The sequence below is a fragment of the Phascolarctos cinereus genome, unplaced genomic scaffold (genome assembly GCF_003287225.1).
Source record: "Phascolarctos cinereus isolate Bilbo 61053 unplaced genomic scaffold, phaCin_HiC Scaffold_4;HRSCAF=312, whole genome shotgun sequence".
Taxonomy (NCBI): Eukaryota; Metazoa; Chordata; class Mammalia; order Diprotodontia; family Phascolarctidae; genus Phascolarctos; species Phascolarctos cinereus.
Window position 1 is genome coordinate 83,144,565 of NW_027555847.1, and position 26,072 is coordinate 83,170,636.

The 26,072-nt window shown below is 48.2% G+C and overlaps 1 protein-coding gene across 1 annotated transcript in view; it reads right to left on the reverse strand.

The window, feature by feature from the left end:
• Nucleotides 1-314: 314 nt before the first annotated feature.
• The window catches only part of DNAH1 (dynein axonemal heavy chain 1), a 160,759-nt gene continuing 135,001 nt past the window's right edge, over nt 315-26,072 (reverse strand). The window contains 22 exon segments of the mRNA XM_020971578.2: nt 315-612; nt 1,461-1,695; nt 2,982-3,333; nt 4,289-4,419; nt 5,101-5,271; nt 6,221-6,397; nt 7,216-7,395; nt 7,772-7,942; nt 8,101-8,232; nt 8,390-8,548; nt 9,007-9,151; nt 9,837-10,033; nt 12,239-12,390; nt 12,752-12,947; nt 13,062-13,287; nt 14,552-14,712; nt 15,319-15,468; nt 17,735-17,854; nt 18,190-18,315; nt 19,127-19,258; nt 20,249-20,440; nt 20,848-21,015. Of these exon segments, the coding sequence (XP_020827237.1) occupies nt 491-612; nt 1,461-1,695; nt 2,982-3,333; nt 4,289-4,419; nt 5,101-5,271; nt 6,221-6,397; nt 7,216-7,395; nt 7,772-7,942; nt 8,101-8,232; nt 8,390-8,548; nt 9,007-9,151; nt 9,837-10,033; nt 12,239-12,390; nt 12,752-12,947; nt 13,062-13,287; nt 14,552-14,712; nt 15,319-15,468; nt 17,735-17,854; nt 18,190-18,315; nt 19,127-19,258; nt 20,249-20,440; nt 20,848-21,015 (3,795 nt within the window). The 3' untranslated portion in view covers nt 315-490.

A 26,072-nucleotide genomic window follows, 5' to 3' on the forward strand; every position in this document is an offset into this window, starting at 1 on the left:
TCATCTCTGGGCCTCCACTTCCTTTTTCTGGTAAGATGAGGTCCTTTCCAGTTCTAGCATTTTAAGGGTTCCATTTGGAAAAAGTCTTGGTGCCAGTGTGCCCTGTTCTACATTGTAAAGCTATTAGCTTTGCTCCCTCTGACCTCTCTTACTTCCTGCAGACTAACATGCTAGGTAGAAGACTTCTAACAATATACCCAGGGGAAGGGGCCAGCAGTGGTCCAGAGCTGTTGGTAAGGGTTGGCTCAAGAGGGACTGGCCCCCACTCTGTAACCTCTGTTCTGACTGGCAAAGAGACCCAGAACAGACTGGAGTATGAATAGGTAAACAATATAACAATAATTTTTATTCCTTCTGTGGGCCACAGGCTCGTTATTGCCCCACAGAAGAGAGCTCTGGGCTCTCCTGAGTTAGGGGCAGCTGGTAGGGCCAGCTCTGGGGGATTGCAGCCTTGGCCTGGGCTAAGAGCCTAGCTGGAGACCTCTTGGCCCTAATAGTCTAGAGCACAGATGAGGGCTACACCTCGCTTGATCCAGTGTCTCTGACTCTTGTCAGTGGGGATCTCCACAGCTATGACGTAGTTGGTGGAATGGCCAGTGGTGGACAGCGTACCTAGGACAAACAGCAATGGAAGCAGGCTGTGTGAAGGGGCCAGGGCTTAGACTTCCTCCTCACCCCGGCTCCTGTGAGGGAGGAGATCCATAGGCCACCCGAGATCAACACTCGGAGCTGCTGCTGCTATAGTGCTAAGGTTCTGAGGGAAAAGGCTTGGATCCCAGAACTGCTGCTTACTTAAGTTAACCTAAGGCAGATGGGTTCCCTTTTCTGGGCTTTGGTGGCCTCACCTCTAGAATCAGGGGACTGGACAAGACCCCAAAGGGTCCCCCACTTTCAGCCACAAAATTCTATGATCCCTGAAGTCTCAGTTGCTTTATCTACAATAATAATAGTAGCTAACATTGGTATAGACAAATGTATAGATGGTATACAGATTGCTAAATCTTTGTACCATCTCCCTCCAAGGACAATTGTGTGCAAGGCACTTTCACGAGCCTTAAAGCACCATAAGCACCACCATATAGAAATATGAACTAAGAAAGTTCAAGATGAGGGCATAAGCTTTTGTAACAGACTCAGGGCTCATGATGCATTCCCTACCTAGACAGGCTTGTCCTAATCACTGCCAAGGTCTCTGAGCCTTGGGGAGAGTCTTGCGAATAACTTGTCTTAGGAACTGTAGGAGGTCAGGTCCTGGTCCCACAAAACCCAGAGACATATTCCAAACACTTGGCACAGAAGAGGAGGCAGGGATGCTTTAGTGGAGAAGCCAAAAGGGTATTCTCTCCCCTGGTCTCTCCTTTTCCCCTCCCTACCCCCACCACACACTCACACACACACACTCACACACACACACACACACACACTTTATGACAGGTGGGGAGGGGAAGATAAGTACATACCAGCTCGAGTCAGAGTCTTGTAAATGGGGCATACATAGAAGCCCCTGGTTGGGGCTTTGCGGTTGGGCATAGGGACCAGCCAGATGACAGCCATCTCTGTGTAGAGTTCCTTGGGTCGAGACTCAGCCAAGGAGAATCTATCAGGGTCCCAGCGTGCCCCCTCCAGGAACAGGCCATGGATGAAGCAGCCCACTTCTGGCCTTATGGTCAGCTCACTCAGTGACTTCCCTATTACCTAGGGGATGGGGGAGAGATCAGTGAGGTGAGGTGATAGGATATTGTCTAAATGGTATCCTGGAATAGAACAGAGAGCCCAGGGAAAGCCTTGCAGTAAGCTCCCAGATAGATTGGGGGAGGTGAATCTGGCTGCCATGCTGAGAACCATGTCTCTGAGATTTTGTGAGTAACTCTTGTAGGCACCTCTTGGCCTCCATAGCCTGGGCTGATCATTTTGGGAGTGGTGGTTGCCTGACAGGTCTAGCTGAAAAGCTCTGAGGCTAAGAAGGCAAGATAGTGCTTCACATGTCCTTCTGCCACCCATCCTCTAGCGGGCTTTGCTTCATTCCTTCAATGCTTGCCAAGCTCCTGATTCCTCAATAGTATCTGAGTGCTATACCTTACCCCTTGACCCTCTTGCTTTTTTTCTGATCCACTCGGTTCTGTGTGAAAAAGGGACCCTTTCAGAAACAGGGTACTGGGGAGAACATCTTTGCAGAATGAATATTCCTTTGGTAAAGGTCTCATTTCCAAGATGTAAAAAATTTATGCAAATAACTTCTTCAGTTGATTAAATGGCCAAAGGATATGAATAGGCAGTTTTCAGAGGAAGAAATCCAAGCTGTTGATAGCCATATGGAAAAATGTTCTAGGTCACACTAATAATTAGAGAAATTCAAATTAAAAACAACTCTGAGGTTTCACCTCATACCCACCAAAAGTGAGTCAATATTAACAAAAAAGGAATATGACAAACGTTGGAGGGGACTTGGGAAAATAGGCACATTAATATACTCTTGATAAAGCTGTGCATTAGTCCAGCCTTTCTGGAAAGCAATTTGGAACTATGCCCTAACAGTTAGTAAATTGTACATACCCTTTGATTCATACCATTCCGAAACCAGAGAAAGAGGAAAAACAGCAGCTCTTTCTGTGGTAGCAAAGAATTAGAACCTAAGGTGGGGGCTGCCCCTCAATTGGGGAATGCCTGAATAAAATATGGTATGTCAATGTGAATAGAATACTATTGTGATAAAAGAAATGACAAAAGACAGTTTTAAAGAAAACTGAGATGAATTGTGTGAACTGATCCACAGTGAAGTGAACAGATCAAAGCATTACACGTTATAGAGTAACAACATTTTAAGGACAAGCATTTTGAAAGTCTTAAAAAACTGATCAACAAAATTACCCGCCGTGATTCCGATGATGAAGCACGCTGCCCCACCTTGTGAAAGAGAGGCAGCGCACAGTGAGACTTATTTTTGGACATAGCTAATTGGAGAATTGCTTTTGCTCACTAACCTTGAATTCGAAGGAGATGGTATCAATGGAGATGACACGCTTTCTAGCATAGTTCTGCAAAGTCCCCGTCAGGAATGCTTGCGGGAAGAAGAAGCCGCTGATCCAGAAAACAGGTGGGATCCCATTCTGGATCCACTTCTCTACAAAGTCAATCCGCTGCAGCAGGTCCATGACCCAAGAAGACAGAGGCTTGAGTGAAGGATAGGCTTTGCCCTTCCAGATCTCTGGCACAGCATTGTGGTATAGGCTGGTGGACATAAGCTCCAGCTGTGAGGACATCACCACCAGTCCCTTCAATGCCTTGAGCACATCCTTGAGAGATCCTGTGATGACGACCAGTAGCTTGTTGTATCTGAAGGACAGATCAGAGGGAAGGGTTTCCTATAGCCTTTGGACCCAAAAGGGGCCGTGCCCTCCCCAACTACATACAGTAAGGCCTTCTTTTTCTAGTAGCAGGTCTGGATCATGGAGAGTCATTTACCTTCCTCATAGAGACTTACAAGGGGGCAGGTAGATGGCACAGTGTATAAAGCACCAGCCCTGCCGTCAGGAGGACCTGAGTTCAAATATGACCTCAGACTTACTAGCTGTGACCCATGGCAAATCACTTAACCTCAATTGCCTTTAAAAAGAGACTTACAAGACAGATGGGCCATGGGTACAACAATGCTGCCTGGGCCACACAGAGGTGGCTCACAGGCTTGCTCAGCCCCAGCAGGTCCAGAAACAACCTGCATCTATCTGGAATTTAGGTTAGTCTTTGGTAGTCAAGAAAGGTTTTCTTATGGATCTCAGCAGGGGTAGACTGACGTCAGTTGAAGGAGGTTCCAATCTAATGACTGTTTTATTAAGTAATTTCAGACAAGGTTGAAGTTGCCTTGAGTTTCTTCCAGTATGCTTAAAAATCCAAACATAACTTAATTTGTATATGGAATTTAGACTTATGGATTTTTCAAAAGATCCAGAAGGGAACTTAGAGATTATCAAGTCCAATGCCTTCATTTTATAGATGGGGAAACCAAGGCAAGGGAATTAACCAAAACCAGGCTGCCATGCAGGTCTAGATGCCAGTCTGGTCTAGACTCCCACTCCCTCCACCACAGGCCCTCCCCCTGTTCTCCCTTGCACCCTCTCCCACGCTGCCTATTTCTGAGGTGGTGAGGCAGGGACATGGAGCCAGCTGTAGGAACAACTGTCTTCCCATAGCATAAAAAAGCATGGCCCAGGTTCTCAGGCGTCACGTTTCCCTCCCCCCCTTCCTTCCTTCCCTCTTCCCTCTCTCCTGCCTGGGAGGGCCGGGCAGTTACCTGATCACTTCCTGCACGAGGACCGTGTTCATGGATTCGTCGTAGAGCACAGGGTATTTTACCATCACTTGGTGCACATTGATGGGATCTGGGATCTTCAGCAGGATGCTCCCAGCAATGTCCTCCACAATCTAGGGGCCCACCCGCAGAGGATGAGAGAGGCTGGACCACAGCACAGCTGCAGCTCACCAAGCCCCTGGCTACAGGTTCCAGCACAACAGGACAGCCACAACCACCCAGGACAGCAGCCCTCAGGCTCCCTCTGCTGTTATTTCCACCTGCTCCATTTGGGGGACAGAGGGGCACCAGACTCACAAAACATGGGAGCTGGATGGGCTCCTGGAAACCTTCTCAGCCAGCTCCTTCACGGTACCCAGAAGGAAACCAAGGCTCAGGAACAGGGATTTTGTTTGTAAAATATGACATCCAAAGCAGCTCATAATAGCCACCTAAATCCTTAGTGATCAAGGCCCCATGTGGGTTACTGGGTGCCAATTAGTAGAGGGAGTTTTTTCTCCCAGAAGTTTATTTATTTATGAACAAATAAATTTATGACATTACAGGTACAGTCTCTATCCCTAAATATAAAAGGCTCAATATGTGAATGAAAGTTACCGTTTCAATGAAACATTTCCCTATTGAGTTTAAAGGAGGACTCAATGGATGGAAATTCAGTCCACAAACACTATTTCCTCTGTGCCCCACCCCTGGAACATAGCACTGTCTCTCCTCATAGGCTGCCTAGACTGGCTGAGTTTTCCACGGAGTGTGTGACTAGAAGGGGGAATGGGATTGGAAGGGGAGCCTCTGACCTCTTCTCTGCTCTGGCCACCTGTGGAGGCTGATTTGGGCTGCAGCTGAATGATGGCATCAAGGAGGGCAAAGGTCTCGTTCTGCGCAAAGGTGATGTTGGCATTGTCGTGTAGGCCAAAGATTTCGGGGATGTCGTTGAGCGGAAGGCTCTTGATGTACCGCAGGTAGCCCTGTGGGAGGTGGCTCACAGTGAGAGGGCAGTCGGGAAGCAGTCCCATTGTATCCTGAGCTGGACGAGCACTGCACTGAACCTGAAGCTCCCTGAAGGCTGACGCTGGCTAGAATCTTGCCTCTGAAGTGAGCGACCGTCACATCATCATGGGGAGAGTGGACCACGGCTCAGGTCCTGCCCTTGGGAAGAGCAGGAACCACAGACCGGGCCAAACGCAAATTGAAGGAAGAGACCTGGATCAATGGGGACATTCTTGGGGGTGTAGAGTAAACTGCATTCCCACCCTCTGCCTGGCTGTGCCCAGCCCCACCTCCATCCAGCCCTGGCACTCCATGCCAGGCCCAGGTCTGCTCCACCTGTGTCTCCCAGACCAGAAGCCAGAACACCCTTTTTTTGACTTCCTAATGGTATGGCCAAGCCTAGGGCTGGGCATAAAGGGAGAAGGCTTGTTACTGGGGTCCTAGTCAAATGTAGAGGAAGTTCCTCCATCCAAGAGCTGGGGAGATCCCCCTGAGGGAACCTCTCTCTCCTCTTCTCTGGAGTGTTGGGAGGTCACACTGGGGCCCGAGTTGCTTCCACGTAGTCAAGGACCGTTAGGGTTGGGATGGGTAGACCAGAATCCGCATGTTGCGTCTCTGAACTGGAGAAGAACCCTTACCATTCAGCTGTGATTGTGAATATAGGCAAGCTATGTTTGCTCAGAGAGCTGGTTCCATAGCAAGTGGCAGGCATCCCTGGACCCTGCCCCCAGGGCTAGTGCTGTCCTCTACGGCCCTGGAGAAGCTGCTTAGCACAGCAGGAAGAGCGAGCCCAGGGAGGGTTTCTCTCCTTGCCCTTTCCATCCCTGCCCGTCCCGCCTCCTTTCATGGGAAGAGTCTGATGTTCCCATGCCAAGCACATTACAGATTTCGGGGGTTACCAGGATAAGGGCAGGGGGTGATGCTTACATTGATATCATAGGTGGGATTGATCTGGTGGTATATGCCGGATTCAGAGTAGATGTGCTCAGGCTCCAGGACCGTGGGGTTGTAGAAGTCTTCCAGGATGTTCATGATGCAGCGACGGTCCCAGTCGTCAGTCACACGGCCCCCATAGTTGATCTCGCCAGCTGTGTACTTGAGGACCTGTTCTGACCACCAGGGCCAAGAGGAGGACCGAGGAAGGTCTCACCCCTAGCCTGTCCCGCCCTCCATCCCAGGGCGGTAAGAAGCCTCTCAGAGCTGGCATCCTTCTGCCTAGCTGGAGTGTTACCTTCCAGGGGCTAACGAACTGAACCGTGCCAGGGCTCTAGGGAGGCGATGAAGATGGCACCATGTGCCAGAGCTGCCCTGCCTCCCCCTGCAGGGGCATAGCCAGGGAGGTCCATGGGGCCAGAGCAAGCACCAGCCCACAACTTCCATCATCACTCTCAGCCAGGCTCGAACAAGGTACCATTTATATTGCGCTCCATGGCTGAGTGGGGTGGGGGGATGGGAATGAGCATTTATAAAGCAGCTACTATCTGCCAAACACTGTATTAGGCACTTTACAAACCTTATCTCATTTGGTCCTCACAACAACCCTGGAGGGGTAGGTACTATTATTAGCCCCATTTACAGTTGAGGAAACTGAAGCAAACAGGTTAAGTGACTTGCCCAGGGCCATACAACTAGGAAGTGTATGGAGCTGTATTTTAACTCTGATCTATCTGACTCCAGGTCTAGTGCTCTATCCACTAGGCTACCTAGCCTTCATCCCAGAAAGCCATGACAGAAGAGAGCTTAGCATAGTCACTAGAATCCCCTGGGCTGGACGGAGATTTGGGTGTGGGGTTCTTCCCACCCTCTGGAGTCCTGGCACGGTCCAGGATCCCCCTCCATCTAGATGGCGAGGGGGGCAAGCAGAGGGCAGCAATCCTAAGCTTACTCCCAAATACTGCCTAGGGTTTCTGCTCCCATCTCACCTTGTAGGGGATTTCCTCATACTCATCCAGGAACATTTTCAGCTGGCTAATGCAGATACGCAGGTCTCCATCTGTGAACTCATACGGAATGTTGAAGCCCAGGGGCCCAAACTTCCTCCGCTCCAATGCATTCCCATGGAATAGGCACAGTGAAAGAAGCAGGCACTTGAACTCAGACTGCTACTTGTTACAGAAGAGGAAGCCAGGGAGGGGAACAGAAGGAAGGAATAAGCCCTTCAAGGACAGTGACCTCTGGGAGCCCTAGCTTGGAAGGCTCGCATCCTCAAAAGTCACAGAACTCCAGAGCCAGAAGGGGCCCAGGAGGGATAATCAGTATAATCTCATTTTAAGGTGGGGGGGCGGTTAAACTGAGGCCCAGGAAGGAAGGAGGCCTGTCCAAGTTCAAAGCAAGTCAGAGGGAGAGCCAGGACAAGAAGGCTCCTAGCCTGATTCCTAATTGCAGGGCTGTCTTCTCTATCCCTTACTAAGAAATCACCTACCCTCCATCCCTGGAGCAGCAGCCTAAACTGAGGGGCAGAATCAGCTGTAACCTCACCTTGTGGCAGGAGTTCAAGAAGTCATCATTGAGGCCACTGTATGACTTTAGGAGGTTGGCCTTTACCCCCCGAGGGGGCTCAATGGTCATCTTGGAGCCGTTCTGGAGGATGGACACTGGGAACTTGTTACTAGGTAAGCTGGTGAGCCAAAGACGAAAGTCCCGGTGCACCTGTGCCCACCCAAGTGAAATGAGTTCTGTAAATGGACTGTCTTGTAGGCCTTCAAGGACAAGGCTGAGGACAGCTACCCAAACCTCTCCCCCTCTTTCCAGGGCCTGACCATCTTGCCCCAGCCTAGGCTGTGGTTGAAGGGCATTCTAGGGCTCACCTTGTCGGGGTTGATGTGCTCAATGAGCCTCTCCAGGGATGGCATCCAGCTGGGGGCCAGGTGGCAGTTCTGAAAGAAGACCCACTTGCCTCTCTCCATGGAGCTCTGCATCATGGCCTCAGCTAGAGGACCCTGGAAGAGGGGGTACCCAGAGTCATGCTCAGCAGCCCCATCGAGCCTTCCCTGCCCTTCCCTGCCACCCCAGCTTGGCCTTGGCGCCCAACCTCACATCACAAAGGAACAGAGGGCTGAAGAGCACAGGTAGAGACTGCCTAGATTTGGCAAGTACCTGTCCCTGACCCAGGGAAATGGCTGTGAGCTTCTTGGAGAACTTCATCTCCTCAGCAAACTTGTAGAGGTCAGCAGCTGGGTCTGTCCCCGGGGACAACACAAATATCAGTGGGGTGGTGGAATTCGAATCTTTGAACACGCCAAAGAGGTTGGCTGTCTGTAAACCAAGGCAACAGTTGACCCCCAAGCGTTGAGCCCCTGAGCAGGAGCTGTTCGGGGCTGTCTCTAGGGACTCCACTTGCCTAGAGGTCCTGCTCTGACAGGGTTCAGGGGGCCCAGGACCGCTGGCCTGGATGCTGCTGCTGGGACATCTCCAAGCAGCTCTGCTTCTTGGGGCCTCTTACCCTGACTCTGATGGCTCTGCCAGCCTGAAATTGAGCTCCTGGGGTTGGGAGGAGGGAAGGGAGGCATCTGGGATGGTTTAGTAGGAGGACCTGGGCTCCAGGCCTTACTGGGTGCCCTCAGCTGGTGATCCTAGGCCAGGTCGGTCCCCCAAGTAAGAAAGAAGCCACATCCAAGGCTTAGAGCCGAGGGGAATGTGGGGAGGAGACACCTGGGGCAGAGGTGTTTGGGCAGTCAGGGAGGTGGGAAAGTCTGCCTGACCCTGAAGCCTACCTGCGGCTCAATGAAGCGTGGCTCCAGGTTGATGGCCACAAAGTCCTGCATGGCATTAGTGACCTTGTCACCTCGAAGGCAACGCAGAATCAGCAGCTTCTGGAACTGGTCTAAATGCTCTTCCCACATGCCTGGCAGGGGCTCCCTGAAAACAAGAGACACCATCCACTGTCTTCATGGGGCAGCCCCACAGGCCTTGGGCCCTCAGTGCAAAGAACCCAAGAGGGGCAGCACGTGGTCAGGCAGAGAGGGCCTCCACTGGAGCAAAGTGTGTGGCTTTGGGTCCCAGCCTGCTCAGTGACTTGCTGTGTAACCTTGGGCAAGTCACTGTGCTTCTGTGCCTCAGTTTCTCCATCTGTCAAAAGGCAGAAGAATCATTGTTCTGCCTCTCTCTCAGGTTGCTGTGAGGATTAAAGAATGGACAGGAAAGTGCTTTGGGGAGTCTGAAATACCAAGGCTGATTGATGTAGCCCTGGGCTGGCAGAACTGCCACATGGCTGTCTGCTGAATGTATTCTCTGAGTATGTACCCCCATGGCTGGGGGGAGTTGGGCTGGGATTGGATAGGGGGTGGTTCTCTCCCCCAAGGTACTGGGTCTAGGTGATACCAAAGGGAACCCAGGGACCTCCCCAAGTGGTACACTGTGAGACGTACAGATCCTTCTTTCCTGAGAGAAGCCTTTTGAGGCCCAGAAGCACAGGGCTTGCAGGACCTAGTCATGAGTTCTCAGTTGTTCCCGAGCTCCCTGGCACAGCCAGCCAGCAGAGGAGTGGCCAGGCTGGTGCCAGGAGAAGGCCTGGGCTCAGGTCTGGCTGCTCAGTGATGCTTACCGGTGGGGCTCGACGCTGTCAAAGATCCTACGAAAGTCATCTAGGTGAACGACGAAGTCCTTTGCTAAGGTGGAGAAGTTGTGAAGGTGGGTGAGGGCCAGTATGTCCCGCCATGCCCTGTCTGAGAGCCAGTCCACTGCTGGGTTCTCAATGACATCCTGGATGGAGCCCCCTGAGAGAAGATAACGCCACTCCCCCTGGGGGTGAGAGTAAGCCAGCATTAGAGGCCCACTGCCCAACACCTCTTCGTCCTGCCATCACAAGCCTCTAGCACTTTTGTAGCAGTCTACTAACCAGTCTCCCTTCCTTTTGGAAGTTCCCCCAGTAAGATTTAGGATCATAGTAAACAGAGCCAAAGAGAATCTTAAAGGCAATCCCCTCCTTTTACAAAGGAAAAACATGAAACCTGGGAGAGGAGGTAGGAATTTCCCAAGGTCACCTAAGTGGTGTGGAAGGGCAAGGTTTTGAACTCAGGTCTTTTGTTGCCAAGTTCAGGAGTCTTTCACTATACCACATTGTCCCTTGAGTCCCCTTTCTCTCCAATACATTCTGTACAGTGAATAAAGTAAAAACTCTCCCTTTCTTTCGCATTCAAGGCCCTCTATGCCCTGTCCTCAGCCTCCTATATTGGTACAGACAAAAACCATACTTTCCCCTCAAATTTGGTTCATATAATACTTGCGTGTAGCCATAATGACACCATTTTGTATGCTTGCTCTTCAGCGGTGGCTTAGAGCAGCGAGGGTCAAGTCACCTCTGGTCTGATTTTTTACAGCAGCAAGTTAACAACAGTGTTTACGTTTTAAAATACGACTTCATTTAAACACAACTAAGAAAGAACCAAGAATGGCTTTTTTTCCCTTAAGATATAACTTGAAGTACAACTTTATTTAAGTACAGCTGAGAAAGAGATTTATTTTAAATAAAGTTGTATTTAAAAACGTTAAAACAATTCTTAGCTTGGGGGCCAAACGCAAACAGACAAGGGGCCAGATTTGTCCCTGAAGCCTTCACTTGCCAGTCCGCAGAGTAGTGCACAGAGAACAAGCTTGGGAATCAGGAAGCGGGGCTTGAATTCATGCCCCTGTCACTCACAGGCTGTGTGGCCACGGGCACAGCACTCAAACTTGCCACATACGCAGCAGGTGAGTCCAAGGCAGACGTGCTTCTGGTCCGCAACAGGGGAGTAGGATTTCCCCACTAGAGATTCTCTACACGAATGTAATCACAGTTCTGGGCTAGATCAGACCTGAATATTTTTCAGAATATGTTTATCAGGGAGAAGCAGTTCTGTGTAGTGGATAGAGAGCTGGTGTTGCCCACAGGAAGCCCTGAGTTGAAGTCTTGTCTCTGACACATGCTCTTTGTGGCCCTGGGCGAGTCACTTAACTAAGAGCACGCAGAGCCATTCTCTAGACCAGGGCCCCCTTTCATGTGCCGGCAGCATCTGTTGGTGTTTGCGTGGCCTGAGGGCATGCGCAGTGCAAAGCTCACATGCTTTGTGTTCAGAACCAAGGCTGCAGAGAAGTTGTACTGTGCAGCATGGGCAAGTGCTGCCAGAAACACCTTGGATTCATGACACGTTTGATTTTTAATTAATTTTTGGTCACTGCACATTCAGAAACCTTTTACTGTTACCAAATTTTTTGTGACCTCATATGAGGTCATGAGCCACCGTTTAAGAAGCGCTGTGTCTAGACCACTCTTTAGGACTGCAGAGTGCAGAGAAGGAGCTAGGTTGTAATGGTAAGGAATTTCCTCACCTGGGAGCTGCCAACATCAGTAAAATCACAGGGGCAACCCTAACCCTACCCTGGTCTATTTAATTTTTCTTTTTTTTCTGTTTTTTGGCTAGGCAATGGGGTTAAGTGAGTTGCCCAGGGTCACGCAGCTAGTAAGTGTTATGTGTCTGAGGCTGGATTTGAACTCAGGTCCTCCTGAATCCAGGGCCAGTGCTTTATCCACTGCACTACCTAACTGCCCCTATTTAATTTTTCAAAGATATTAAATAGCACTTAATTCACATACCAGGTACTCTGTCAGCTGTTCATGTCTGCCTCCCCAACTAAACTATAAACTCCTTGGACCAGGGACTGGGCTTTCGGGTTATAGGAATGAGAGCTAACAGGGATCTGAGATGGTAGGCCTCACAGGTCATCTCCCTTCCACTTTGGTTGCCCACAGGGACTGTCACTCCCTTGGTCTTGTCATCGCCCATAAGTGGTCCACTTCAATAATCACTATTAGATTTTCGTGGCCACAGCTGAACTCCCAGGGCCTTTAGCTGACCCAGAAGGTTGGGGTGACAGATGGGAAGAGGGAGGTCAGGGGAGGAGAAAGGTGAGAACAGACAACAAAGGTGTGAAGGTGCCAGGCCGGTCCCTGACTGATCTCTTACTCACTGGATCAATCTTCCCTTCGTGCATCATGATCCGTACACACAAGAGAAAGGCGAACATGAGTTTGTGCTTCTCAAAGAGGCTGCGGCAGACATTACTGTAGAGGCTGAAGGTCAGATACTTGTTGATGTTTGCAATCCGCTTTTTCAAGGTGTCTGCACAGGATACACCCCGGGAGCAGTGAGTACAAGGGAATCACAATTCACACCTCGCCCCAGGCCCCTCGTCGGGCCACGCCAGCACCCCGCCTCCTTCACCCCTACATCCAGCCTCCCTGGTGTCTGCTGGACCAGAGTGATTAGGGTAGGACCCAGTAGGACTCTCCTAAAGTAGGCAAGGAACTAAATACTGGGGTGTTCCTGAGTTACTGTGGGCAAATGCCCAGGCATCCCCATCCCACCTCCTCAAGGGCAGGGGAGGGACAGGGTCAGGGAACCAGGGCCTCCCACCTGATCCCAAGAGAGACAGCTGAGCTCTGAAGCTCAGAACAGCCAGGAAGCAGAGCTCAGGAGGTACCTGCCCTCTCCGAGTTGGAGATGCCAGAGAGGAAGATGTTGAGGAACCACTCCAGGGAGTACTGGTACATGGGGTCCACGTTGGAAAGGTCAGATACACAGAAGAAGAGGATCTGAGTGCGGACAGCCACTGGGACATACTCCATGCGAGTAAGGTCAATGTCCTTCTCTGTCTGTTCAGCAATCCTCACCTTGGCCTGGCTCAGGCAAAGGAAGAAGGGATGAGCTGAGACCTGGCTCCAGAACTCATATCTATGGCGGCTGGGCGGGGGGTGGAGGGACAGAGAAGGGGAATGGGCACAGATACCAACCTGGATTTCCCCAGCCTTCATCTTGGAGGCTTCCAGAACCTTTATGAGTTCCTCGTCATCAACAGGGTTCCCCTCCGAGGAGCTAAGCCGGTAGAGGATCTGGTCCTCAATGTCCTTCAGCTCCTGCCTCATCTTTGCATTGCTGACAATCAATTGGTTCTTGGCATCCTCTAGGTCAGGCCGTTCCTCAGCCACCACCTGGCCCAGAAGCTGATCCTCCAGGCCACTGTGAGGAAGAGCCAGAGTTGTGAGAGTGGGTCTTTCTTCCCCCTGGCAGCCAAGGCCTGGGTCATGGCAAACCTCATCAGAGGCCCATCTGTCTGATTGGGCCCTAAATAACTTCTAATCAAATGACTGGTCCTTTCTACTACTTAATGTGTGCCCAGCCTGGGCCACTGCTGCAGAAGGCCAGGAGAATGCACTTGCGGGGTCCAGGCCCCTAGCTAGGGGAACAAGGCCTACTCATCTGAAACAGTAACTGACAATATAAGCTGTGCACTCATGACTGTTGGGCCCTGTGCCTCAGATCCTAAAGGCAATGGGCACTTTGAGGAGAGGGAGGTCAGTGAAGACTAAGATGGCCAGGGAAGCCTTTCTAGTGGACGTGGCTCTTGGTCTGGGCTATGGAAAATGAGGGGGTTGGGACTAGTCAGAGAGGAGAGAAGAGGGTATCCCTGATGAGAGGAGCAGAGGCAAAGTGCCAGGGCTGGACTGAACATAGTATGTACCTGAAGCACTGATGATTTTGGCCTGTCTGTTACATGCTACAAAGTAGTGGGGCATAAGATTGGGAGAGCCTTGAATGCTAAGCTAAGGTGTTTGAATGTCATCCTGGTGATAGTCAGCCACTGCCAACATCTGAGAAGGCAGACGTGATGGAGTGGAGTGGGGAGGGCCTCCACTGGAGGCAGGGAGAGCAAAGAGAAGGGGGTGAGGGCCTAAGCGAAGGTGATATTAAAAGTAACAGTTGGCATTTAGAGAGAACTTGATGGTTTACCTCCCTGGGCCATGTACATGCTAAGGGAGAGGGCCCGCTGAGCCTGATAAAGCAAGGATTACTGGGAGAAGGCCTGCTTAGCAATAGTGCTGAGAGACAAGGCAGGGGAGGCATTCCCATGGTGGGGCACACCCACCCATGGAGCTCGATGAGCAGCACTTTTAATACTTTTTATAAATACAGGATTTTTAACACACATGCGCACACACACACAAAGAGGGGCTGGATTTCCTGGTAAATCAGTCTGATTATATGGAAGAGAAAGCACAAAGCTTCCCCCATGGGGCAGAAACCCTGTGGAGGCATAATTTTCAAACCTGACCAGAAGGGACCCACACACCCTGTCTAGGCTCTGGATGGTGCCCAGGAGAAAGAAAGGAAGCAAGCTGGAGGTGGCCATTTGGGGGAGACTCAGGGAGAGGATCGGCCCTGGACAGTTTCTCCGTCTGTAGCTCCATGAGATGAAGGCTGCACAGGCCCCCCCGCTGCTCACCTGGGCGAGAGGGTGAAATTGATGAGCGTGAGCTTGGTAGAGATCTCAGGCGTGTAGTGGGGATTGGGCAACTTGGTGGTGATGTACATCCTGAAGTCTTCGTGATAAGGTATGACGCTGTCCCCAAGCTTCAGAACAACGTTGCCCTGTTGCTTGTACGTCTGAGACAGAAAAGGGATGGGGGAGAGAGAGGACTAATTAGACCACGGAGGGAAACTCAGCTCAGGGGGAGACAACAGACTGTCTCATGGAGGTTCATCCCCAGCTGAAAGCAGGGCCCTGGGACTCTGTGGTGTGAGGGGAGATGAAAGGTCATGACAAGAAGCACTCTCAAACCAGGCCCCCCCGCCCCCCCCCACACTAAGTTATGCTATTATTAGTTATGCTAAAAGTTATACTACTATTCATTTCTTAGGGTCTTAAAAGGCTTTTTGTCAAGAGTCTTCTTTTAAGACAAAGTCCTGCCTTAGGGAGTCTAGCCCCTTAAGCCATCTACCCCCAGTTTGCATCTGATCCTTTCTTCTGCTTCCTCCACGCCCTCCCCAGGACACAACTGCTCAGGTTTCACCTTCTGCAGGAGCCTGTCCCAATCCCTCCAGCTCCTGGTGCCTTCCTGTCCCAGGTTACCTTTGTGTGCCATGGGACTTACATGCTGTTTCTCCCAGTAGAATGTAAGGCCTTTCCTTGTACCAGAAATGCTGAGCACTTGGTGAGGGCTTATGCACTAACCAGCGTGCCTGATGGAGACCAGGGAGCCAACATGATACCTGCTTCAGGAGCACAGGTTCCAGAGCCGGGTCAAGCTCTTCCCCGACATTTTCCAACAGACACGGCTTTCCAAAACGGATGGCATTTTCCATGCTGCGCAGGAAGTCCCGGTCACTCAGCTTAAATACATCCAAACCATTATCCTTCTCCTGAGACACAAGAGGGGAGTTGAGGCCGAAGAACAGCCTTGAATCCAACTGTGACATGGTGGGGAGGGTATCCCTCTCTCCTCTGGCTTTGCCTCTCTGATGGAGAAGAATTCAGTCCAACAAGTGTTTATCAAGCTTTAATGTAAGAGGTACACAAGAGGACTCATAGGCTCAGCTCAGCCTGCTCTCCTTCCCCTATCTCAACCTGGCCGAGGGCAAGGAGAGGGGCATGATGGGGGAAGAAAAGACTCCCTTCTCTAGATGCTAAGAGCTGCAAAGACTTCTGGGGAGAAGGAAAGAAGGAGGAGGCCCAAAACCACCACCACAAAAGAGAACTATGCACAGTTTGAATCTTATAAATACAAGGAGGAGAGCCAGCATATAGAGTGCTGGCCTCAAGGACAGGAAGTCCTGGGTTCAAGTCCTGCCTTGAAGTTGTGTGACCCAGGGCAAGTCACTTCACCTCAAGGCTCTAGGTAACTTCCCAAGACTGGAAGTGGTAGAGAAGGTGCTGACCTGCCTTGATGGAAGGAGTTTCCTCACCTGGGATTTCCCTTTGCCACTGAAATCACTGTCCCTATCCCTATATACAGGGCAAAGGACACAGAGGTGAAAATAGCTGGTCCCTGCCTTTGAAGAGCTTACAATCTAATGCTGGCAACAAACTGTGTAGTTAAGGAGCCTGAGGTAAGAACCAATGGGACGTCCAGACAAACGTGAGAGGGTGGACAGCAGTCGTGATAGCACCCTGCAAATTAGCAGGGAAGTCCCAAAGCCTCTTTAGCTCCCCTGACTATATGCATGGCAGTCCCATATTCACGTGGTTCTTTCCTCATTAAGTTGCTTTTCCCCAGGACTGGGCTTCCTTCCACTTCTCTCTGGCTTTCCCCCCACAGGCAGGGCAGCGGTGTCCAGCTTCCAAGAATTACTAACTCTCCTTTTCACTGATACCCTGTGCAAGGCCGGCTAAGAGGAATTTAATCTTGAAACTGTAATAAGGCCTCAGGTCACATGGCCACAGCTGTGGCTGTGCTCCTCCAGCCTCGAGGAACCGACCTCGGTGAAAAAAAGCCCATGTATAATTTTCAGAGGAAGCAAGCCAAGCTATCAATGCCCATACCAAAAAAAAAAATGCTCTCAATCATTAATCATTAGAGAAATGCTAATTAAACCTACTCCAAGATACCACCTCATACCCATCAGATTGGCAAAATTCAGAAAAAAGGAAAATGACAAATGCTGGAGGGGCTTTGGGGAAATAGGCACATTAACCCACTGTTGATAGAATTGTGAACTGGTCCAGCCATTCTAGAAAGCAATCTAGAAGTATGTCGAAAAAGCCTTTAAACTGCATACCCTTTGACCCAGTGACCTCACTACTAGGTTTATACCCCAAAGAGATTAAAGAAAGAGAAAAAGGGCCCACATGTACAAAAGTATTTATAGCAGCTTTTTTCATGATGGCAAAGAATTGGAAACTAAAGGGATGTCCATCAACTGGAGAATGGCTGAACAAATCATGATATATGAATGTGAAGGAATACTCTTGTGCTGTAAGAAATTAAGGGAATGGTTTCAGAGAAACATAGGAAGACTTATATGAACTGATGCAAAGTGAAGTGAGCAGAATCAGGAGAACCATTTATACAATAACTTCAATATTGTACTAACAAACAGCTTTGAAAGTTAGGAACTTTGATCAGCACATTGACTGGAGGCAGCTAGGTGGCACAGTGGATAGAGCACTGGCCCTGGAGTCAGGAGGACCTGTGTTCAAATGTGGCCTCAGACACATAACACTTACTAGCTGTGTGATTCTGGGAAAGTCTCTTAACCCCCATTGCCACACACACACACACACACACACACACACACACACACACACACACACAAAACCCAAAAATACATTGACCAACCACAGTTCCAGAGGGCTCATAATGAAACATGATCTCTACCTCCTTATAGAGAGGTGCTGGACTCAAGAGTCAGACCGAAATGCATTTGTGTTTTGGACATCACCAATGTAGGCATTTGTTTTGTTTGGTTATACATGTTTGCAGCAGCTTTTATTTTTCTCTTTTTATTAATGGGGGGGGTGGAGGAAGTGGGCAGGAGTCAATGTGGATTTGAAAATGAAGAGGGAAGAGAGTGGAATAGGTAAGTTGAGAGAACAGAACGCTCCCTGCAAGGTTACGGGTAGAGAGGGGAAGCCAAGTACGTGTCCTTCTCGTTTGTCTCTAAGTAACAGGAACTGGGCCTTCCTTACCAGGTTCTTGATCCACTTGTTGGCCTGTCCCTGGGGGTCAATGAAATGGGTCCAGCGCTGAGAATACTGTGCGATGACACCATTCTCCACAGACAGGGTGTCATTGGGGAGGCCTGCAATCTGGAAGCAAGAGGATCAGCTTGGTGTCTGTGACTTTGCTCACTGGGCAATCCGCCCACCAAACCCTACACAAGACCATGTAGCTGCCCATGACCCTTCCCAGACTGGTCTCCCATATACCCTGCAGGGTCCTATAAGAAAAGCATGTCTCTGTGCCCCTGTGAGCACAGGCACACACATGCTTGTATGTGATCACAAGCCAATCACTCCTCTGCTCAAAAAGTGCCGACTGCCCAGCCTGGTATGGAAGGCCTTCCACAATCTGGGCCTACTCTGCTTTCCCATCTCTAGCTGGGCCAGCCCTTAGGACACTGCAGGGTCCATTCTGGCCATACCTGCCATGACCGAATCTTCACTGGATTCCCCAGTGTCCCAATGAGGGTCGGTTCCGCAGTATGGGGGACCTCAAATTTCGAGAGCTGTTCTAACCACAGCTCACACAGTGATGTTCGATAGTGCCCCTGCCGAGAGACAGAGACCTCAGACCTGGGCCTGCGTGACAGGACTGGAGCCAAGGCACCTAGTGTTCCTCATGGAATATTGCCCAGGGGCTCAGCAGAGAATTCTCCGGGGGTAATGGTTTAAATATGCTCCTAATAGCAACCCAGGAAGGCTCAACTTTCCAGCATCTTTCTGTGAGACCTAAGAGAGGGGCTTATTATCCAAGGGAGCTTGCCAAGATCGTGCTCGTAGGTAAAGGAACTGCAAAGGGTCATGTTTGCACAGGGTCCAAGAGAGTGAGGGGGATGCTGTGTCCTTGAGAGGCCAGGACAATATCTGTCACAGGTTTAGAGGCCATTAGAGCTGGGGATGTCTGATGACCCTGGAGCCATCTGAGATTCCCACTTACGGTCCATCCACACAGGCAGCAAGGCTTGAAGTGGTGGAGAGAATTCTAACTGGCTGATCTTCCACACTATGGGAGATCAGACACAGAAAGATAGCAGTGACCCCAAGCAATACTGTGCTTACTCAGTGATCCAGGTAAGCCTGGAAGGCAGAAGAGGCTGGAGATTGGTTTGATATCTGCAAAACTACTCATTACATTGTAGAAGGAGCCATGTCTATGGATAAGTCTTGAAGCACACTTAAACATTAACTCTTTCCAGAATGTCTCAAAGAGGTTATTCTCTCTCTGTGATGCATCAGCTGGTGGGGCCAGCAAGGGCCTGGCTTGAGTCTGGGTTGTGTTTAAGTTAGATAGCTTGCAAGAACCAGGCCTGGGATAGGGAATATGGTCTGAGCAGAGGCTAGTTTCCTGGTCTTCCTTACCGTGAAGGGCCCAAGGTAGGCCACAAAGCCAGCTGCTATCAGGATGTCACCATAGATATTGTTGATCAAGTAATCTAGGTTTGCAACTGTCTCTTGCCAGCGCACCTTTTCATCAGCCAGTCCATTGATCAGCTGGGGGAAAGAAGGCCAGGTAGGTCACATACAGGACCATGATGTTATTTCCAAGAGTTCAGGGCACTGCTCCTCATTCTCCATAGGCTGCTCTGAAGATCTCCACTGGGAAAATGCCTCGATGCCCCTTGGGACAGATGACTACTCTGTCCACCACCATTGTATGTGGGCCGCTGAGAATAAAGGGGGCGGGACCTTGCTACAAAGATGGAAGGTACAAGAGGAACATGGTTAGGATAAATCTAGCTTGAAGGCAGATTAGAACTAGGAACTGAGTGAAAGTGAGGCCAGTAAGGTAGGGCAAGATAGTGAACTTAATGGCTAAAACTAAGCTCTCCTTCCTCCAACAAAAAAAAATGTATCAAATAAAGCAACAAACAAAAGAAGGAAAAAGGAACAAAATACAAGAAAACTAAGAGAAAACAGGAAGAAAAGAGTAATCCAAAGAGGTCCTAATTAATAAATACAATGAGGCAAAGAAATTGAGAAGTCTCCAGAAGGAAAGAATATCATACCTGGGGATGAGTAAGGTAGAAAAGAAAGAAGACTACATGTGGCCTGGAGACAAGGTAGGGGGAATTGGTCATCCTTGGGGTAGGAGTAATAGCAACTAGGGCTGGGCTAATTTTGGGGGGAGGCAGCTGCTCCCAATCAAGTCTCACAAGACAATGATCCACAAGGAGCCAATGCCCAGGTCCACACCCCCTTCTCACCAGAAGTGTTTCCAAGTGGAGGTGGGGGGGACACTATGCCTGCCTGAACTAACTCTATATTCTCTCTGAACATCCTTTCCAGGGTATGGCTAAATGATCCTTCATTTATTGACCATCTACAAATATCTCATTTTGTTCTAGCCCCAAACCTGAACCATGGACTGGCCCATGACAGTCCTCTCTAGTCTGGGGTCAACTCCTTTCCAGTGTGAAGGCTGTACCTTCTCCTCTGTGCATTGAGGCTCATGAGGTGATGAGGACAGGATGCAGTCCTTACCTTGTCAGCACGGCCCATCCTTTGCTCACACTGTTCACACTTCATCTCCAGCTCTTCCTTCTTGGCAATGCAGTCTCGGTACTTGGTCTGGAGGGTGGAGATGCCATCCTCCACTTCTTGAAGCTTATTTTTTGCAATATCTAGGATCTTCTGAGTTGTGTCCAGGTCTTCCTGGGCCTCACGCAGGGCTTGCTGAGGGGCGGGGCAGAGCGAAATGGAGTAAACTTGAGCTTGTATTACCTCTGCTAACAGCCAGGAAGAATTAATACTGAATAGAAGAAAACACGCTGGGCCGGGAATCAGGAAATCTGGGTGCTTATGCCTGTGCTGCCACTGGTTAGCTGTGTGACCTTGGGCAAATGTCTCCCCTTTTGGGACCTCAGTGTCCCCAACTGTACAAAGAAGGGGTTGGACTCGACAATCAAAAGGACCCCTTTCAGCTATGATGTTTTAGGATTCTCTGAAATGTCCCCAGCTGAGAGAACACCTTGAGAAGTAGGGTTTGGAGAAATTGGCTATGTGGACCAGAGAGCCCTTTCCACTCACAGATGGCTGCCATCTCCAAATTCTACTCTCCATCCTCCCTTTCCCTTACTCACTCTCTTTGGCTCCACAGCCTTGGCTACAAAGTGGTACTTGTGCATGGCTCGAACCCATTGGCAGATAGACGTGCATGCCTTGGACACTTTGGCAATGGCTGCGGGCTGAAATTCATCATTGTCGATGTAGGGCTGGATGGCTTTAATCACAGAGTCAGCAATGTTGTCCTGAAATCAGAGGGCTTGGGATAAGAATCAGCAGAGCAAGTCAAAGAGTAGAACCTAGAAGAAGGCTTTGGAAGGAAGCTCTTGGTTCTGGTAACCTCACACCTCTAAGGAGCCTGGGGCTGACTGCGCTGTGGTCCCTGCCTGACCACCTGCTCTTTCTCCTTCTTGGGCTATGTGTTAGGAGGGATCCTAGGAGTTTTATGTACATGTGCATGGCAGGCAGGTATGGATGCCCTGTGTAAAGGACATATGGACTGAGGTTGGTAATGGGAGATATTCACCTTTGGCTTAAAGCCCTGAAAGTCAGAATCCAGTGGCAGCCTTCTCGATGATGTGACTTTGACCCTGTCCCTCTAGGCTCTTTCCCTCCAAATTACTACTGCCTCCAATTATTTTTCTCTTGCTCTGGCATTCACATTTTTAAAATTTCAATTAGGGATATCTGTTTATCCAGGAAAAAGAGGAAATTTGCAGGTAACATATAGTATACAAGGAGTAGCAGCACTGAAAAGTTGGTCAGCCATTCAGGACTGGCCTCGGGAAGAAGGGAAAGGTCCTAATGTAGTTCTGTTGACAGCAACAGAAGATGAATGACATGAACAACCAGAGATGCCTCAAAGTTGTGTAAGCTGCTCCAAGTAGTACTGAGTTTCCCATCATAGGAAGTCCTTAAGCAGAGACAGAATGACCCATTGTTGGAGATACTGTAGAGGGAGTATATTTAGATGTTAATTGGACTTGATGACCTTGATGACCTCTACTGGGCTTCCCTCTAGTTCTGGGGCTTTCCCTCATTATTAGGTTTAAAAGATCTGTACCACATCTCAATGATAGCTAATAATAGCAGCTAATATTTACATAGTGTCTACTGTGTGCCACAAACTGTGCTATATGCTTTATAATCATTAACTCATTTGATCCTCACAACAGCCCCAAGAAAAATAAAGTAAAGGAAAAGTATGCTTTGATTTGCATTCAGACTCCATCATTTCCTTCTATGGAGATGGACAGCATTTTTCATCATAAGTCCTTCATAATTGTCTTGGATCATTGCATTGCTGAGAATAGATAAGTCATTCACATCATACAATATTGCTGTTACTGTATACAATGCTCTCCTGATTCTGCTCATTTCATTTTGCATCAGTTCATGTAAGTCTTTCCAAGTTTTTCTAAGAGCATCCAGCTTGTCATTTCTTTCTCTCTCTTTTTTTTTTTTGTGAGGCAATTGGGGTTAACCGACTTGCCCAGAGTCACACACAGCTAGTGATATGAGTTTATGAACTCCTTTTTTTTTTTTTTTGCTTTTTGGTGAGGCAATCGGGGTTAAGTGACTTGCCTAGGGTTACACAGCTAGTAAGTGTTATATGTCTGAGTGTCTTGAGACGGGTTTTGAACTCAGGTCCTCCTGACTCCAAGGCTAGAGCTCTATCCACTATGCCACCTAGATGCCCCTCTGCTTGTCATTTCTTATAGTACAACAATATTCCATCACATGAAAAAAAAAGTCAGGGCAGAGCCAAGATGGCAGAGTAAAAGCAGTGACTTTCTTGAGCTCTCCCCCAAACCCCTCCAAATACCTATAAAAATGGCTCTAAACAAATTCTAGAGCAGGAGAACCCGCAAAAACACAGAGTGAAACAAATTTCTAGCCCAGGACAACCTGGATAGTTGATTAGAAAGGTCTATCGCACCAGGCTGGGAGAGGAATGCAGTTCAGCATGGGTACGCAGGAAAAACAGGCCTCAGTGAACCTGGAGCAGGCCTCAGAGGACTGAATCACAGGCAGCTGTGGTGGTTTTCAGACTTCTCAACCCACAAATGCCAAAGATGACTTAGAAGGTCAGTAGGAAAAGTCTGTGACTGTAGTAAGAGAGAAGCTTGGTCCCAGCCCCAGTCCCAGCTGCAGCCCCAGGGTGGTGGCTGCTTCTGGAGCTTCCAGCCCACAGACTGAGGGGGAATCGAGTGGCTGATCAGAGGGGGATTGCAGGGATCTCTTTGCTGGTGCTGAGGCAAGATTCTCTTGCTTTACCTGTGCTTGGTTCTGGGTCACAGTTCTGGGTGGTGGGGCAAGGAGGAGTACTGGCATGGTGGAGCTTGTGGTGATGGTGAAGATGAAATCCTCCTCACAGTTCCAAGGCAGAAAACAGTGCTTGTGGTCACTCATAGATCAGAGCACAGGCCAAGAAAGGAGTAAACGCCTCACCCTTGATCATACCACCCTGGAAGAACTGAAAATTTACAGGTCCCTAGAAGCATCTCTGAAAACAGCTGCATAAAATCCCCGAAGCTTGGGACAGTACATTCTCCACACTGGAAACAGATTCCTATCTTAACAAAGAGTTTATAACTCAAATAATTGGCTGGGATCATGAACAATATTCCATCACAGTAATATACTGCAACTTGTTCAGCCATTTCCCCAGTTGATGGGCATCTCCTAAATTTCTGATTTTTTTTGCCACTAGTAGAAGAGCTGTTATAAATATTTTTGTATATATAGGTCCTTTTCCTTTTTGTTTTTTATTTCTTTGGGATACAGATCTAGTAGTGGTATTGCTTGGTCAAAGGGTATGCATGGTCTTCTAGCCCTTTAGGCATACTTCCAAATTGCTCTACAGAATGGTTGAATCATTATACCACTTCACCAACAGTGCCTCAATTCTCCAACATGCCCCCCAACATTTGTCATTTTCATTTTCTGTCATATGAACCAATCTGAAAGGTGTGGGGGCCAGAGCTGTCTTAATTTACATTTCTCTAATCAATAGTTATTTAGAACATTTTTCATATGACTCTAGGTAGTTTTGATTGCATCATCTAGAAACTGCCTGTTCATATCCTTTGACCATATGTCAATTAAGGAATACCTCTTATTTCTATAAATTTGACTCAGTTCTTATCTGCATATTTGAGAAGTGAGGCCTTTATCAGAGAATCTTGCTGGAAATTGATTAATAACTATGCATTTCCCTCTATCCTACTTTGCCCATTTATCCTACTCACTCTTTCCTTTCACTCTATCTATGCTCAAAAGTTTTGCTTCTGACTTTTGCCTCCTCCAATCCACCCTCCCTTCTGTCAGCTACCCTCCCTGTCCTTCTCTTTTCTCCTTTCCCCCATACTTTACTGTATGGTAAGACATATTTCTATATGCAACTGAGTGTGTATGTTATTCCCTCTTTGAGCCAATTCTGATGATAGTAAGGTTCACATGCTTTCCCCTTCCACCTCCCCCATCTTCCCCTCCACTGCAAAAGCTCTTTCACACCTTTTATATTAATTTACCTCATTCTACTTCTCCCAGTGCATTCTCTTTCTCACTCTTTAATTTTATTTTTTTAGATTATTATCCCATCATATTTAACTCACACCTATGCTCTCTATTTATGTACACTCCTTCTAACTGCCATAATAATGACAGTTTTAGGAGTTACAAGTATCACTTTCTCATGTAGGAATGTAAACAGTTTAATCTTATTGAATCTCTTATGATTTCTCTTTCCTGTTTACCTCTTCATGCTTCTCTTGAGTCTTGTATTTGAAAGTCAAATTTTCTATTCAGCTCCGGTCTTTTTATCAGGAATGCTTGAATATCCTCTATTTCATTGAATACCCATTTTTTCCTTTGAAGGATCATACTCAGTTTTGCTGGGTAGGTGATTCTTGGTTGTAATCCTAACTCTTTTGCCCTCTGGAATATCATATTCCAAGCCTTGTGATCCTTTAATGTAGAAGCTGCTGAATCTTGTGTAATCCTGAGTGTGGCTCCACAATACATGAATCGTTTCTTTTTGACTGACCACAATATTTTCTTTTTGACCTGGGAGTTTTGGAATTTAGCTATCATATTTCTGGGAATTTTCATTTTGGGATCTCTTTCAAGAGGTAATTGGTGGATTCTTTCAATTTCTATCTTACCTTCTGTTTCTAGAATATCAGGACAGTTTAGGCTCCTTTTTTGAGCATGGCTTTCAGATAGTCAAATAATTTTTAAATTCTCTCTGCTGGATCTACTTTCTAGACAGTTGTTTTTCCAGTGGGATATTTCACATATTCTTCTATTTTTTCATTCTTTTGATTTTGATTGATTTTTGTTTTGTTTTGTTTTATTTTTGTTTGTTTGTTTTTTGGCTAGGCAATGGGATTAAGTGACTTGCCCAGGGTCACACAGCTAGTGAGTGTCAAGTGTCTGAGGCTGGATTTGAATTCAGGTCCTCCTGACTCCAGGGCCGTGCTGATTGATTCTTAATGTTTCATAGAGTCATTAGCTTCCACTTGCCCAATTCTAATTTTTAAGGAATTATTTTAAGGAGTTCTTTTCTTCAGTGAATTTTTGTACATCTTTTTTCCATTTGGCCAATTCTGCTTTTCAAGGCATTCTTCTTTTCATTGGATTTTTGTGCCACTTTTACCATTTGGCCTATTCTGTTTTTTAAGGTATTATTTTCTTCAAGTTTTGTGTGTGTGTGTGTGTGTGTGTGTGTGTGTGTGTGTGTGTGCGTGTATGGGTGTGTGTATGCCCCCTGTTGACTCTTTTTTCATGATTTTCTTGCATCACTCTCATTTCTTTTCCCAATTTTCCCTCTACCTCTCCTACCTGATTTTTAATCAATTTTAATTTTAATTTTTAAAGCTTTTTGAGCTCTTCCATGGCCTGAGACCAATTCATATTTTCCTTTGAGGCTTTAAATGTAGCAGTTTTGGCTTTGCTGTGCTTTTCTGAGTTTGTTTTGATCTTCCCTGTCACCATAATAACTTTCTATAGTCAGGATCTTTTTCTGCTGTTTGCTCATTTTCCAGCCTATTTTCTCATGTTTAACTCTATGCTAACGTGGGGATCTACTTCTGGAGTGGAGGGGGAAGTGTCCCAAGCTTCAGGTTTTTTTGTGCATCTGTTTTCAGAACTACTTCTAGGGACCAGTAAGTTTTTGGTTCTTCCAAGGTGTTTGCTACTTTCCTGGCCTGTACTGTGGTTTGTGCACAATCACAAGCACTAGGGTCTCAGATCCCCTGCAGCCACAAGTTCTGCCGTGCTAGTGTTCCTCCTCACCCTG